At 54.3% G+C, this 11,819-nt stretch overlaps 1 protein-coding gene across 1 annotated transcript; it reads left to right on the top strand.

Annotated features, from left to right (window-relative positions):
• The first annotated feature begins 1,185 nt into the window (after window positions 1-1,185).
• On the top strand, window positions 1,186-11,428 carry ACTL6B (actin like 6B). Its single transcript, XM_077140188.1, has 14 exons — window positions 1,186-1,210; window positions 1,646-1,722; window positions 1,904-2,069; window positions 2,377-2,477; window positions 6,312-6,409; window positions 7,066-7,160; window positions 7,230-7,336; window positions 8,034-8,123; window positions 8,259-8,320; window positions 8,442-8,556; window positions 8,673-8,753; window positions 8,848-8,943; window positions 9,147-9,233; window positions 11,348-11,428. Exons 1-14 carry the CDS (start codon window positions 1,186-1,188, stop codon window positions 11,426-11,428), a joined length of 1,281 nt encoding a protein of 426 aa, XP_076996303.1.
• The last annotated feature ends 391 nt before the right edge of the window (window positions 11,429-11,819 follow it).

Genomic DNA, 11,819 nt, shown 5'->3' with positions numbered 1-11,819 from the left:
TGGACCCAGGACCAACCCCAGGTGCCTCAGATGCCACTGTGGTCAGTGGGAAATCAATGAGACAGCTCAACCATCTGCCCTTTGGCTAGGGAAGGGTGAAACTTCTTCCAGGATAGGCATCTGGTGTGCAGAGACCCTTCAGGGACGCTGTGGCTGTACTCACACAGTACCCTCTTCCTCTGCCATTTCTGGTCTTAAAGACACCCCCCCCCCCACCCCCACCCCTGCCACCAGCCTCCAAACAAGCAGGTAAGAGTGTCCCCGATACATGCTTACATACACATGCACATATGTACACATGAAAAGAGAGATATGCATGCGCGTGCACAAGCACACATAAACAAGTATATACGGGTGCACGCCTACACATGCATGCTTACACAAGAGGCTCTTGGCTAACCTAGGCTGCAAGAGCCGCTCCTTCACCGTCCCTTTCAAAACCGCTGTGGAGGTGTCCAGCCAGGAGCGGATACAAAACCTGCTTCATAAATGCCTCCTGAGCAATAAAAGGGGCTGAAGAGAGGCGGGTAGGGAAAGGAAGCTGAGCGCCTCTGTGTGAGCGTGTGTACACACGTGTGTATCTGAGGTCCAGGCACTAGGGGGCGCGGGAGGAAAAGAGGGGCCATCAAAATGACCAGGGTGGAAAGAAAGATGAGAAGATGGAGACACACCCCCTCCGGGTCCTCTCTTTGCCTCTCGCCTCTCCTCCCTCTCCGGGTGATTGCTCTCGACCCTGGCTTTGCTGAACCACGTTCTAGAGCCTGAGGATGGACGACTCTGCGGGACTACGGCGCCCTCTTCCCGGACCCCATTTAAATAGAAAGGGAGCAGGGACCCCATCAGACATGCGTCGGAGTCCTGCTCTCCGGACGGAGGGGAGCCCATTTCCTTCTACTCCTCCTCTCGGTCTGCCCATCCCGCACGGCCGTTCTCTCCGTCCCGGTCATCTCCTCGCCCTCTCGTCCCCGCCCACTCTGGGGCTTCTGCCCCTTTAAAGCAGCGGCCCCCGGGCCGGGTTATTGTCTCGCCTCGCAGCCAATCGGCAGCGCCGTTGGGGGCGGGGGATCCGGCCTCCCGATTGGCCGCCGCGCGCCCCGCCCCGCCCGGGATCCCGGGAGCTGTCCGGCCGCCTCGGTGCTGATCCCGCCGCCGCCCACGGGCCGCCGGCAGCGCTGAGAGGGCACTATGAGCGGGGGCGTCTACGGCGGAGGTGAGCGAGCCGCAGGCTTCGGGCCGGAGCCGGAGCCCTGGGACCCCGAACCCGTGCGACCCAAGCTCCGGGCACCCCGAGGCCTGTCAACTCGGCGCCCCAGCCGGCAACAGCCCGGGGCTTGGGTCCCGCGCCACCCCTACCTTCTGTCCTCCCCGGGAAGCCCCGCGTGCACCGGGTCCAACCCCTCCGGCCATTCAACCCACCGCCGCCGGGACCCCGGCCCCCCTCCTTCTTTGCTGAGCAAGGCCACTCGGCAGGACGGACTCTGTCCGGCTTGACCCCCACTGCCAGGACCCCAGACTCCAGGCCAAGCCCCCACCTGTCCCAGGCGGCGAGACTAGAGACTGTGGCTCTGCCCTGCCCTCCCCTTGGAGCTGTCCAGGGGGAGAGAGTTTGAGGGAGGACCCCTGACACATGTGTCTCCCCGCACAGATGAGGTGGGGGCGCTGGTCTTTGACATTGGCTCCTTCTCAGTCCGCGCTGGGTACGCTGGGGAGGACTGCCCCAAGGTGAGCCTTCCAGCCCCTTCCCCAAATCCCCGGGGCTCCGGACTCCCCTTCCAGACTTTCCGGTAACTTGGGGTGCTCACAGCCCAGCCTCTGCTGACCCGGAGTGTGGGAGTCAACCCCGGGGCGAGCTGCACGCGGGCAGGAGGGTGATCCCTCTCCCTGCCCACCCTCCCCCCTTCAGGCTGACTTCCCCACCACGGTGGGGCTGCTGGCCGCGGAGGAGGGGGGCGGGCTGGAGCTGGAGGGGGAGAAAGAGAAGAAAGGAAAGATCTTCCACATCGACACCAACGCCCTGCACGTGCCCCGGGATGGAGCCGAGGTCATGTCACCTCTCAAGAACGGCATGAGTAAGGGGCCCCCAGCCACCACCTCCTGATACAGGCGGGAGACCTCTCCCCACAACCTGGGACATAGCACCTCACACCCACGGAGTCCTCCTTACAACTGCCCAGCCCTGGGGAGCCCCTTGCTGCTTCCCACAGCTGCCTGCTTCCCAACCCAGGGGCCCACCAGATTCTTGGGAGAGGGGTTTTCTGCTAGACCTGCCTCAATTCCCCTTTCTCTGAACTTAGCCTCTTTCCTTTCTACTTCTTTCCTGTCCCGGGACCCCTGCCTGCCCAACCACATATTTCCACGTTGGTCTTCTGGGCCCAGTTGAGGACTGGGAGTGCTTCCGTGCCATCCTGGATCACACCTACAGCAAACATGTCAAGTCTGAACCAAACCTGCACCCAGTGCTCATGTCCGAGGCCCCGGTAAGTGCCTCGGCCCAGCCCCTAGTCCAGCCCTGGGGCCCAGGCACTTCGTTTCCACCGTGCACCTCTCACCTCTTGCCCCTACCATTGGTCATACCACATCCTCCCTTGTCAGATTTTCCTTCCAACTTCAGAGCTCTTCAACCACTTCCCTTCCTTCCTGGCTTAGAATCCACCCCTCACTCTCTCTTCCTGCTCTATCCACCTGCCCTTCCCCCAATCCATGTTAAACATGCCCTTTTATACCCCTTCCCCTCAAAATTCCTTTTTTTAGACCTTTTAACTTAAAGTTTTTTGACATTTTATATACACATAAAGAATCAATTTGCTTTATAGAGTATAAGAAAAGAAGGGCAGTTCCTACCCCCTTCTTCCAACTCCTCGTTTCCAAAGACAACTGCTTCTCATCTCTTTCAGCCAATTTTTTGTGTTTTTTTTGGGGGGGGGAGTGTTTCCTTCCAGATCTCTAAATATCATGCTTAAATTGCTGCTTGTGGACTTCCCACTAGATAAAATGAACATTTAGCTCAATTTCCACCTCACACTGCACACATTTCTTGTTCCCCACCCCTAAGTATAGTTGCATTTTAATTTGTTTTCTTCAAAGATCAGTCCTCAGTGTTTACTCCCTTGTTGCTGTGTATTCTGATCAAGGCTGAGCCAGGCAACAAACTATGATTACATTTCCTTTCCTATACAACCTTTTGTTCTCCCTAAAACAGACATTTGCTTGCTTTTTTATTTGCTTAGTTTTCTATCTACCTATCAGTAATGTGACCTTCAATTATCTACCAGTTACCTACATCTTCTCTCAAAACATTAATTCCATTAGGTATTCTACCAATTTCATCTTGAAGAAATCACTCCAGGAGCCCACTGATATTCTCCACTCTGGACTACCTGCCCTCTATACCTGGCATCTTCCTTCACCATCATCTTAGGGAATCCTTTTGCTTCTCTCCTGTGTTAGCATTTCTGTTTCTGTATCTCATGAATCCTTTTGATTTACCCCCTCATGTTCAGTTGCTCAAGTCCCAGAGGCCCCCCACTTCACTGATTCCCACACCTGCCTAGCTCCCAACCCAGGGCCCCAGGAACTTCAGTAACTTCCATAGAAAGGTCATGGGAAGTAAATTTTTTTTTGAGATCTTGCATATCTGACCTTGGATTGATAGCTTGGCTAGGTATAAAACTTCAGATTGGAAATTATTTTTCATCAGAATCTTGAAGGCACTTCTTCATTGCCACCTAGCTTTTATTGTTGTTATGAGAAGACTGAAGCCATTTGATTTCTGATGTCTTGTTTTCATTTCTGAAAGTTGGTAGAATCTTTACTTTGTCCTCAGTGTTCTGTAATTTCACAATGGTGTGTCTTGATATTGGTCTATTTTCGTCCATTGCTCTAGGCACTCAGTATGTCCTTCAATCTTGAAACCCATGTCTTTCAGTGCAGTGAGAATATTTTCAATTATTTATTTAATGATTTCTCTCAATTTCCTTCATTCTCTCTTTTGGGAAGTTCTGTTATTTGGATTCTACACCACCCGAATTGGTTCTCTAGTTTTCTTATCTTTTCTTTCTCTTTTCCATTTCTATCTTTTTGCTCTAATTTCTAGGGAATCCCCCCTCGATTTCAATTTTTCCTCTGAGTTTTTCATTTCTGCTCTTGTAGTTTTAGTTTCCAAGGACTCTTTTTTATTCCCTGAATGTTGCTTTTGATTCTTGTTTTTCATAGGTGCACCATCATCTGTTATCTTCCTACAGATATTATTGCTAGTTGGTTTGTATTTTTGGTGGGGTGGGGAAGCCGTTTTTGTCTCACTGTATAATCTCTGTTTCTTCCTTTGTTTCTGTACCCATCTCCCTTTTTTGGTGTCTGTCTCACTTTAGAGGCATATTCAGATTTCTGGAAATCCTTGTTATTTGCTTGTATTTAGGAGTGGGAGACAGAATGGCTGATTAGAAGCTGTGTAGCTGGGAGGTAGGGAGTGTTGACTGTGATTTTTGCTACAAGGCGAACTGACAGGGACATTTTTTGGGCAGCTTCTGATATCAGCATCTTTACGTCTTTGTAATGAAGAAGACTTCCAGACTGAAGAGAGCCCTGGCCACCCACTTTCTAGGAGCCAAGTGAGGGAAAAGGGCTGGGTTCTCAGCATTCAGTGTGCATGGCGTCACTTAATCTTCTTCTTTAAAGTATAGTGCCCCTACTTCCAACTGTGTCAAGTGTTCCCACAGCTCAGAGACCCTTTGCTTTATTCTCTCCATAGAATAAATCTCAGGTTTCTGCTGGGATCCAGGTAGGGCAAAAACCCAGGGATATGAACTTGTAGAGAGTTTAGGGACCTATTACTTGAATAACTTCAGACAATCTTATATTAGCTTTCCCCTCACTTACACTTCCAGACAAATCTGAAACTACCAATTTATGTGCCCTTTGAGGATTCTTCAGTTTAAAACAGAACAGTACCTGGCTTTTCTCCCTACCAGCTTAGGAGTCAGCTTTCTTGAGTCCAAGTCCATTACCACTCACATGTCTGCTCTCCTACTTTCTAAAGTGTGTTGCTATTTTCTGCTTTCTTGTTATTCCCAACCTTGAGAGTTTACGTCTTTTTTATGTCTAATATCAAATGAGCCATTGTAAAGTGACTAGTTAAAGTGGCATTTAATACATTCACAATGTTTTAGAGCCATTACCTCTATCAGCTGTGAAACATTTTCATCACCTTCGACAGAAAACCCCATACTCATTAAAAAGTCACTGCCCCTCCCCCCCCACCCCACCAAGCTTCTGGTAACTACCAATCTGTATTTTGTCTCTGTTGGATTTACCTATTCCAGATATTTCATAGCATTGGAAACACACAATATGTGGCATTTTGTGTCTAGCTTCTTTCATTTAGCAGAATATTTTCAAAGTTCTTTCACATTGTAGTATGTATTAGTACTTCATTCTCTTTTATGGCTGCATAATATCCTGTTATATGGATATGCCACCTTTTGCTTATCCATTAATCCACTGATGGACATTTGGGTCGTTGCTACCGTTTAGTTCTTGTGAATAATGTTGCTGTGAACATTTGTGAACAAGTATCTGTTTTCAGTTTTGGGGGTATATATCTAAGAGAGAAGTTGCAGGTCTTATGATAAATCTATGTTTACTTTTCAAGAAGCCACCAGACTGTTTTCTACAGTGGCTAACCCATGTTACATTCTCACCAGCAACTTACACCAGCTCCCATTTCTCCACATCCTCACCAACACTTGTTTGTTCATTTGTTTAATTGCCATTCTTAAGGGTTTGAAGTGGCATCTTGTTGTGGTTTTGATTTGCATTTCCCCGATGGCTAATGATGTGGATCACCTTTTCAGGTGCTTGGCCATTTGTGGGATTGTCTTTTAAAATTGGTCCTTTACTATAATTTTGCTGGGATCTTGGGAGGAAAAAAAAAATAGATGCTTTTATTCAATCCACCATATTTTACCCAGAAATCCTCTTCCCTTCCTTCTTGCCTCTGAGGTAATTAGAATGGGGAACAGGACTGAGGAGTGAAAGGAACCTAAAGTATGTATTGTATAATAAAAAACAACTGGGACAGGAGCCAAGAGCCCATGACTCAAGATTCATTTCTGCTGAGAGCTTTCTGTGCAATCTTGGGAAAATTACCTCCCTTCTCTGAGCCTTGTTTTCCTTAGTCAGGTTTGGACTGAGACCTTTAACTCACATTCTAAAGACCTGTGTGGGGTCAAATTGTGTGTGTGTATGTGTGTGTGTGTGTGTGTGTGCTGGGTCTGTACCTCTCTGAATCCTTCCCTCCTGCACTTTCTCCCCAGTGGAACACACGGGCCAAGCGGGAGAAGCTGACAGAGCTGATGTTCGAACAGTATAACATTCCTGCCTTCTTCTTATGCAAGACGGCTGTGCTCACCGCGTATCCTCTGGGTTGAGCTGCTCTGCCTGGGTGGAGGAGGGCCAGGGCAAGGGCACATGGTCCTCTGAGCTGGGGCTGGGTCTCATCTTGTGAAGGTCAGTGACCTGGGTGGGCAGGCCCCTCCCCTAACCTCAGCAGTGCAGAAAGCTCCTGGGCTAAGTGCCTTGGATCTTGGGGTGACCAGATCAGAGCCCCTTTCTCATTTGTCGGACCAGTTTGAGCCAGGAGATGGTTCTAGGAAGAGAGAGCGTTGGGCCAAGCAAGAAGCACGGTCTGAGGCTGGCGAGAGGGAGGGAGGGAGAGGTGTATGAAACTAAAGAGGTCCCTTCCCAAACTGTCCATTGGCCAACATTGAATTTTTAATGATGCGCTTTGCAGTGAACCATGTACTCAGCACGGGAGTGACTGGGAGCTCGTAGGACTTAGGCCTCAAAATAAAGAGAAGCTAGTTGCTTAGGGGACAGGAAGAGAGGAGAGGCTGTCACTCAGACAGGGAGGAAGTGACTGGGGTCTCAGGAGATGGGTCATCAATGTGAGATCTGAAGTCTGGGCTTGGAGCCTGGACTCCAGGGAAGCAGGGGGGGAGCAGGCCAGCCCTGCGTCCCAGCCCCGTCACTAGCTGCCGCTGTCTCTTTGACCTATGTGACCAATGCCAGCTTCGCAAATGGACGCTCTACGGGCCTCGTGCTGGACAGTGGGGCCACCCACACCACAGCCATCCCAGTGCATGATGGCTACGTGCTGCAGCAAGGTGGCGTCTCAGCAGGGGGCAGGGGCGGGGCTTGGTAGGGTCAGTCCCTGACACCGGCTCCCCTTCCAGGCATAGTCAAGTCTCCCCTGGCCGGGGACTTCATCTCCATGCAGTGCCGGGAGCTCTTCCAGGAAATGGCTATTGACATCATCCCGCCTTACATGATCGCAGCCAAGGTGTGGCCTCGGGGGATCCCAGGGCTGCAACCCCAAGGTGCTGGGTGACCTGTGACCGTCCACTGGCCCATCAGGTGGTGGCGCACACGGCAGCAGGGCCCCCTGGTCTCGCAGTCAGGAAACCAGAGATTCGGAGAGGCTGGGGGACTTGGCAAAGTCAGGCAGCCAGCTGGTAGTGTGATGTGTCAGGGCCTGTGGGAGGGAGTCCAGGGCCTCAGGGGTCACCTCTGCCGTTTAAGAGCTGCGTGACCTAAAGCTTGACATTCAGGGTCCCGGGGCCACAGTGTCCTCTCTCCTGTAAAGTGGAAATGACAGCAGACAGTGCTGTTGTGAGTGTCAATGGGATACTGCACCCAAAGGGTCTGCCCTGGACCCCCACAGGGGACCCTGCTCAGCATGTGGTAGCTCCTTCAGCTTCTGGGCTCCCTCTGCACTGCCTGGGCCCTCAGCCTTCCCTAATTGGGGCCTTTCAGAGCAGCGGTGTCCCTGGCACCTGTGGCACACAAGGGACGAGATCTCCACATTCTCTCTTCTCTCTGCAAGGAAAGGGGGAGAGAGCTTTTCTGTCCAACAGAGCCTAGACCCCAGTGCCACTTGGCTGCAGAGCCAGCCGAGGGCTAGGAAAGAGGCATGTGGTCTGAGCGGGCTATTGGCAAGTGCGGGCTGGGGCGAGGGCTCATCGGCTGTGCCCCCGCAGGAGCCTGTACGGGAGGGTGCCCCCCCGAACTGGAAGAAGAAGGAGAAGCTACCCCAGGTTTCCAAGTCCTGGCATAACTACATGTGTAATGTGAGGCTCTGGAGAGGGCCATCTCCCCAGTCCCCCTACCCCTCCCCAGCTCCTAGTCCCCTGCCATAAATGCGGGGTGGGGGTTGAGGGGCTCGGGAGGGAAGCCAGGCCCTCACCTCCTCCCCGGGTTCTCAGGAGGTGATCCAGGATTTCCAGGCCTCTGTGCTGCAGGTCTCTGACTCTCCCTATGATGAACAGTAAGTGGGGCCCGGGGCCAGGGTATGGGAGAGGGCAGAGCCAGGTGAAGGGAGGGCTCTGGTGCGGCCCCCGCCCCAGTCTTCCTTGAGCACCCCAGGCAGTCTCGCTGCTTCCGGGCAGGGTGGCAGCACAGATGCCCACGGTGCATTACGAGATGCCCAATGGCTACAACACAGACTATGGCGCTGAGCGGCTCCGCATCCCCGAGGGCCTCTTTGACCCGTCCAATGTCAAGGTCTGGCTGGCTGGAGTCCCTGGATCTTGGGGAAGAGGGGAGTTGGGTGAAGGGCTGCAGGGGATGCTGGGAAGAGGGGTCAGAGGGCCCCCTGCCCAGGTGGCCTTTCTCAGCAGGGCCTGTCAGGGAACACCATGTTAGGAGTGGGCCACGTGGTGACCACCAGCATTGGCATGTGCGACATCGACATTCGCCCGGTGAGGCCTGAGGCTGCTGGGGTGCTGGGGCGGGGTGGGGGGCTGGGGGAGAGGGGCTGCTCCCCGAGCGCTCCTGCCTCCTCCCCGCCCCCAGGGGCTGTACGGCAGCGTCATTGTCACCGGCGGGAACACACTGCTTCAGGGCTTCACTGACAGGCTCAACCGGGAGCTTTCCCAGAAGACCCCACCGGTACGAGCCCCCCTGGACCCCCATCCTGCCTGGGTCCCGGAGGACAGAGCCCTTTCCCCTCTTCCCCCACATCAGGGGCTCTGGCCGCCAGAACAGACCCTCCCCTACCCCTGGCTCCGGTGGCTTCCCAGTCTTCCCCTCCCCAGCCCTGGCCCTTCCCAGAACCCAGGGGTCCGCTTCCCCCAGCCCCTCTCTCCCCGCAGAGCATGCGGCTGAAGCTCATTGCCAGCAACAGCACCATGGAGCGCAAGTTCAGCCCCTGGATCGGGGGGTCCATCCTGGCCTCGCTGGTGAGGGGGAAGGGCGGGGCCCGGGGCTGGGGGTGGGGGGTGGGGGGATGGACAGGACCTGGTCAGGCTCCACCAGCCCGCCGCCTCTTCACTCATTCATTCAACAAACACTGAGTTTAGAGAAAGGGCAGTTGGTGCTCCCCAACACCAATCAGGGGGCAGGAGAGTAGGGAGCTGGAGAGGTTGCTGGGATGAATGTGATGACTTCAGGTTCTGGGAAAGTTGCCCACCATACTGGGTCAGCAGAGGGAGACACCTGGGGGATAGGCCAAGGGAGCGAGGTGACGACCACTTTGGCAGGGCAGGCATGAGACTCGGGGTTCGGTGTGAGCGAGAGGCGAAGGGACCTTGGGACGAGGCTCTTTCTCTAGTCCCGGAGTCATGGAGTGGGTGGCAATGGGGCAAATAGAAAAGGGAGGCAGCGAGGTTGCTTCTGGGGCAGCGGGTACTGCGGGGATAGAGGCAAGTTGCCCAGCGGGGAGCTGGAGATGCCAACCAGATCTGGCTGGTGACAGTCACACAGAGCGGCCGGAAAGCCAGGAGACTGGCAGTCCGAAGTCAAGCCAGGGCTGAGAGCATGCCAGCCACGCAGTGACTGTGGGCCCCCCCGTGTGCTTGAATGGGACAGATGGCCAGCACGGTCCCTGCCTTCACCAGCAGGGACGGTTTAGAGGGTGAGACAATGAAACAGGAAGTTGCCCAAAGTGTGGGGTTTTCTCTTTGAAGGAAGGGATCTGATCTATTTCAGGGGTCACGAAGGGCCTCAGAGGAGAGCTGGCATTTCAGCTGAGACGGGATGAGTAAGAGCAAGTGGCAAGCGGAAGGGAGGGCACAGCGCCCAGGCCAGCCCCGAGGCAACAGGGGACCCGGATCTGAATGGAAAGCCCGAAGGGGGCTGCTGGGGTCTCCACTCCGACTAGGAAGTGGCAGAGGGGTGGAGACAGGTGTGGGTGGAACTGGGAACTTATCAGGAGGGCTGGCTGACAGAATGAGGACACGTTTGGATACAAGAGCTGAAACAGGGGGAAGAGTCCCAGAGGAGGCGCCTGCTAGCGCTGCCCGTGGGAACCACACACGCCATTTCAAACCTTCTGGTCACCAAAGGGTAGAAAGAAACAGATGAAATGAACTTCTAACAGTACATTTTATTTAACCCAATATATCCAAAATATTATCACTTTGATGTGCGTAGGATATAAAAAGTTATTATTGAGATAGTTTGCATTATTTTCTCCATACTTAGTCTTCAAAACCCAGTGTGCATTTTATACTTAGAGCATATCTCGATGGCTGCATTTCAAATGCTCCAAACCCACCTGTAGCTGGTGCCTGCCACATGGAAGGAGAGAAAGATCAAAGCAGCCCTAGGTGCTGCTTTAGTCAGGGGTGCACATGTTGACTTGAGATCCTGAGGGACCACAGAGGGAGATGTCCAAGAGACAGTTGAGTATTTGGGTCTAGAACTCAGCATAGAGTCCTGGACTGGGGTTGTGTATGTGTGAGGGTGGGGGAGTGTGGCTAGCTCAGGCGGTGAAGCCACGGCAGTGGACGTACCCAGCCAGGAAGGCATGTTCTATAAGCCAAGGAGAAACGGGGACAGGAGCAAGGGACAACTGTCCAAGAGAAGGGGCAGTCAGATGCCACTGCAGGAGACGCTCACGGGGCAAGTGCGGGCAGGTGACAAGAGAGAAGAGGACTCCAACAGAAGTGGTGTCCGGTGGCCAGGGCAGAGGGAAGATTCTTCTTGGGAATGAGGGACACTTGACATATTCCTAAGCAGGGATGGCGAGGGGAGGGGGGGGGGAGGCAGGTGCGGGGGCGGGTGTCGGGGTGAGGGTTGGCTCCTACACTCAGCTGGGGGAAGGTGCTGGGCCCAGGGGCAGGGGGAGGCTCGATAAATATTTGTTGAATGAATGAATCAGTGATTGAATGCTCAGAAGCGGGGTATTCTCTCTCTGAGTATGGAGGAGGGGCCAGGAGGAGGGAGGCGGAGCCTAGGGGAGCAAGATTGGGGGAGGGCCGTGGGCCCGCAGACAGAGCGTGGGGGTGGGGTGGGGAAACCCTGCCCCTCCCTTCAGGGCCGCCCTGGTCACCGAGTCGTCCCCACCACTCAGGGAACTTTCCAGCAGATGTGGATCTCCAAGCAGGAGTATGAGGAGGGCGGGAAGCAGTGCGTGGAGCGGAAATGCCCCTGAGGGCGCCCCCAGGCCCTCTCGCAGCAAGGGGTGGGTGGGGGATGGGGAGAGCCACCCCCCCCACCGGCCTCCACCAGCTCAAATCGAAGCCCCCAACCCCCCTCCCCATGCCCACATTGTCCTCCCTCCTCCCCTCCCCTCGCTTCCCTTCAGATTGTGAAGTTTCTGAGTTGAAAGGAGTAAAAACTCTTTTAAGAAAAAAACAGGTCTGGTTTCCTTGGGAGTGGGGAGTGGGGGCAGGGTCAGGAGGGAGGCGAGGAGGGGACCACCCCTGCATTCACCCCGGGATCCCACAGTGGACGCCTGGGCCCAGCCTGGGGCGGAAGCAGAGCCCGAGGAGCCACCGTCTCGGCGGCCTCAGAGCGGCCGCGGCCCAGGGAGAATCAGGCCG

Source organism: Tamandua tetradactyla, chromosome 23, assembly GCF_023851605.1.
Source record: "Tamandua tetradactyla isolate mTamTet1 chromosome 23, mTamTet1.pri, whole genome shotgun sequence".
Lineage (NCBI taxonomy): Eukaryota > Metazoa > Chordata > Mammalia > Pilosa > Myrmecophagidae > Tamandua > Tamandua tetradactyla.
This window is presented reverse-complemented; position numbering and strand designations above follow the sequence as displayed.